The sequence below is a fragment of the Limulus polyphemus genome, unplaced genomic scaffold, assembly GCF_000517525.1.
Source record: "Limulus polyphemus unplaced genomic scaffold, Limulus_polyphemus-2.1.2 Scaffold13332, whole genome shotgun sequence".
Taxonomy (NCBI): domain Eukaryota; kingdom Metazoa; phylum Arthropoda; class Merostomata; order Xiphosura; family Limulidae; genus Limulus; species Limulus polyphemus.
In genome coordinates this window covers 5,222-9,580 of record NW_013678942.1, presented here as the reverse complement: position 1 = coordinate 9,580, position 4,359 = coordinate 5,222, and the positions used below count along the sequence as shown (strand labels likewise).

Sequence of the window (4,359 nt, the reverse complement as noted above, 5' to 3'; positions counted from 1 at the left end):
GCAGCTAGTCTAACACAAGTTAAACCCACAACACCCTTCTCACAACAGTAGTCTAACACAAGTTAAACCCACAACACCCTTCTCACAGCAGTAGTCTAACACAGGTTAAACCCACAACACCCTTCTCACAGCAGCAGTCTAACACAGGGTGGGTTTAACTTGTGTTAGACTACTGCTGTGAGAAGGGTGTTATGGGTTTAACTTGTGCAGACATACCGCTGTGCCACTGGGGGGGGGGGCATTTGTTAACTTCTCAAATATTTAGTCATACGAGATTTGATTTCTGCTCAGACTTAGTGTTAATTTGTTTTTATAATTAATGAAGATTACTAAACAACCCGAGGAGCTGCTGGTAAAGACTTGCTTAGAAGGAAACACCTGTAATAACGCTTCTTTATTATTTTATGTTTAGACTACTGCTGTGAGGAGGGTGTTGTGGGTTTAACTTGTGTTAGACTACTGCTGTGAGAAGGGTGTTGTGGGTTTAACTTGTGTTAGACTACTGCTGTGAGAAGGGTGTTGGGGCTATCTGTGCTCTGCCCACCACGGGTATCGAAACCCAGTTTCTAGCGTTGTAAGTCCGATTGTGTAGCTTTGTGTTTAATTACAAACAAACAAACAATTTAACAGTATTAAATGGTACGGGTCAGTTCTACTCAAATACGAACTTCTAAAAATCATAAAAAATTTCATTACCTTTAGCCACTATCACAATTCTTTTATGAAATATTAACGTGTTATAAAGCTTAACTTGTTCTAACTTGTGGTTGTATGTTTAAAACACACGTTTCAAAAAACACGAGTAGGCACCGGGACGCCCGGAAAAAAAAAGTTGGCATTGTGCCAGCAAACTATCTCGAGCTTAAAATATCTTGACTTAGGTGTTGAAGTGTGTAATTAATGCTTACAAGGTACAGTTAAAACGTTTGTACCGTGATTATACTGACAATTTTTATCGCCACCTACTGTACAGTTAAAAGGTACACTTCGGTGCGTTGATAGTTAGGAAAGAATTACATTAACCCAAGAATTGCTGATGGAGTGTCCATCGGCTTTTTAAACACACACACTTTTACTAAAGTATTCATACGCCAAGATGCTTGTGGGACCATAATTTGATTGTTTACAAGATCCTTCTAATAACAAATCAGTCCCCCCCCCAAAAAAAAATAAATATCATCAATATCGCGTTACTTACCGCTAGGGTTTCCCGATCAATTTTAAATGTAAAATACGTGATTTGACTTAGTTTTTATTGTTATGAAGACTTTGAGATCGATTATAGTTTTATGTTCAAGTCTGTATTTGACATAAAATACGTTATTTCATGTTTAAATCACAAGGTTAGTCTTAGCTCTTTAAACGGGCTTATAGCAGTCTCAATACGCAATATGCTACGTCACAGTTCGGTTTTTTGAAAATAATCTTTAAACATCGAAGATTCAATCTGTTCCGTACGATATTCACGTGACACGTTTACAGTGACGAAATTTTCACGTGTTTCAATCTATTCAGTACGATATTCACGTGACACGTTTATAGTGACGAAATTTTCACGTGTTTCAATCTGTTCCGTACGATATTCACGTGACACGTTTACAGTGACGAAATGTTCACGTGTTTCAATCCGTTCCGTACGATATTCACGTGACACGTTTATAGTGACGAAATGTTCACGTGTTTCAATCCGTTCCGTACGATATTCACGTGACACGTTTATAGTGACGAAATTTTCACGTGTTTCAATCTGTTCCGTACGATATTCACGTGACACGTTTACAGTGACGAAATTTTCACGTGTTTCAATCCGTTCCGTACGATACTCACGTGACACGTTTATAGTGACGAAATTTCCAAGTGTTTCTCTAAATCACTTTGGGTACGACTGGCTGGTGTTCAGTTTTGTTGACACGTGTGAGACAGTCATTTGTAGCATTAATTAAGTTTTGTGGTAATTAGGTAAATTCAGACAATACAATATCTTGGGCAGTTTTTACATAATACATTTCTAAAGAATAGGTATATATATATATAGTGTATGATCTTATGGCTGGTATTTTGATTTAAATAAACAAACATTTGAAACAAGAGAACAGATGTGCAGTGAAAGAACTCCAAAAACTGATTTCTGTTTTATGTTTAATTCAAACTAACCGCTGTTTTTTTTAATTGAATACATTTAGGCTTAATAAAACCTGTAGAATAAACCGGTTTGCATCTGTCAATCTGTAAAAAACATTTTCAAATTTTCTGACCTCTGATCACAATGAAACTTTCGGGTGTTCTTGGGACTAATATCCTTTTTGTTATCATTTTTACGAGTTTGACAGTCATATCAATGTTTCTCGTGGATACTGACGCACACGCACGCTGTCCCGCCGTCGACATGAAGCCAACGAAACGCACCTGGCTATAGTACTTCTGATAGTTATAAAAAAAATACAGTAAATGTGTGTTTGATTAAAGATGGCGGATATTTTTATATTCTGACTGAATATGGATAATCGTTTTAGTTAACAAAAATATATATTACTCTTTGTTTATAAGCAAATGGTGGAAATAGTGTAGATTTGATTGTTTGTAATTAAGCACAAAGCTACACAATGGGCTATCTGTTCTCTGCCCACCACGGGTACCAAAACCCGGATTCTAGCGTTGTAAGTCCGCAGACATACCGCTGTGTCACTGGGGGGCAAGAGTGTAGAAATTTATTAGTAACTATAAACACCGTAACAGTATATATATATATCAAACATTTCACCTGGTGGCAAAAACAGCGTCCATCAACATAGGCAATGTTTTCACTAACTTTAAATTAATCTTAAAACTCCTGTTATTACCTCGGAAACTAAAATCAGATCTACGAACCAGAGAAGTATAACTTATCAGTTTCTATAACGTTAATTGTACCCGGTCTTTCAGTTGTTTGTGTATTAATTTCAGTATTTTCTGTAATGCTATTAAAAATCAGATAATATCTTTCTCCTGGACTGGATAATCTCTATTAAGGACTGGATAATCTCTATTAAGGATTGGATAATCTCTATTAAGGACTGGATAATCTCTATTAAGGACTGAATAATCTCTATTAAGGATTGGATAATCTCTATTAAGAACTGGATAATCTCTATTAAGGACTGGATAATCTCTATTAAGGATTGGATAATCCCTTTACATGTGAATATTAAATGAAAAACATATAGTTTAAAAAGTAGAAAGAACGTTATAATTAAAACATGTGTAAACTCTACTGATATTCTAAGACAACAAACGGTTTCGGTTCTTATAGTAAAACCCTCGAGTCTTTTTTTACAGCTGGACAAACTTTACGAACTGGGAGATATTTCACTTCAGTATCAGCCAGAACGAATTATACGAAGAACATGGGGTTGTGGACAATCTACTGCACGAGATGGCCACCTTGCCTATAGTTCATGTAGGTAAGTATCTCCTGTACGTGACATGACCCTATAACTATAATTTTACGATTCTATCTCTTCTTTCATCAACAATGAGAAGAACGATAATTTTACTTTTTTGACTGGTTATAGTTTCATGTTTTAGTGTGACGTAAGAATTGTCTAGATACCTAAGACTAACGATATTCCAAAACAACCAGGTTTGGCCAAAAGTGTGGTTATCTATACAAAGTCATGGAAGTGTTACTGGGTGTAATACAATATGTATGTGAGTGTGAGGGCTGGAGTCACTGCCGTGTTTCTAGACGTAATACAATATGTATGTGGGTGTGAGGGCTAGAGTAACTGCCGTGTTTCTAGGTGTGATACAATATGTATGTGGGTGTGAGGGCTGGAGTCACTGCCGTGTTTCTAGATATAATACAATATGTATGTGGGTGTGAGGGCTGGAGTCACTGTGTTTCTAGGTGTGATACAATATCTATGTGGGTGTGAATATTGAGTTTAGAATGTTTCACTCGAAAATATATACATTCAGCATTTGGTGGAACAAATCAAAACCAGTCAAAAATATATTTAAATTATTATAAAATAATCAAACTTGAAGTAGTAACTAACGAGTTACTTCCAATTCTTGATAATAAACACAAAAACATTCTACAAGAACCCATTCTCTCCTCCCACATGTCAATGTTACATTCTACAAGAGCCCACTACCTCATACCATCATGTTAGTTTGTTTTTAATAATGCACAAAGCTACACAAGGGTCATTTGTGCTCTGCCCACCACGGGTATCGAAACCCGGATTCTAGTGTTGTAAGTCCGCAGACATACCGCTGTGTCACTGGGGGGGGGGGGGCATCATGTTAGTGTTACATCTTACAAGAACCCACTACTTCATCCCATCATTTTAGGGTTACATCTTACAAGAACCCACT

At 36.6% G+C, this 4,359-nt stretch overlaps 1 protein-coding gene across 1 annotated transcript in view; it reads left to right on the top strand.

The window, feature by feature from the left end:
• Positions 1-3,315: 3,315 nt before the first annotated feature.
• The window catches only part of LOC111084068 (extracellular serine/threonine protein kinase CeFam20-like), a gene marked incomplete at both ends in the record, with an annotated part of 5,701 nt that continues 4,657 nt past the window's right edge, over positions 3,316-4,359 (top strand). Inside the window, one exon of the mRNA XM_022380852.1 lies at positions 3,316-3,440. Coding sequence (XP_022236560.1) covers positions 3,316-3,440 — 125 coding nt within the window. The remainder of the gene's footprint in view (positions 3,441-4,359) is intronic.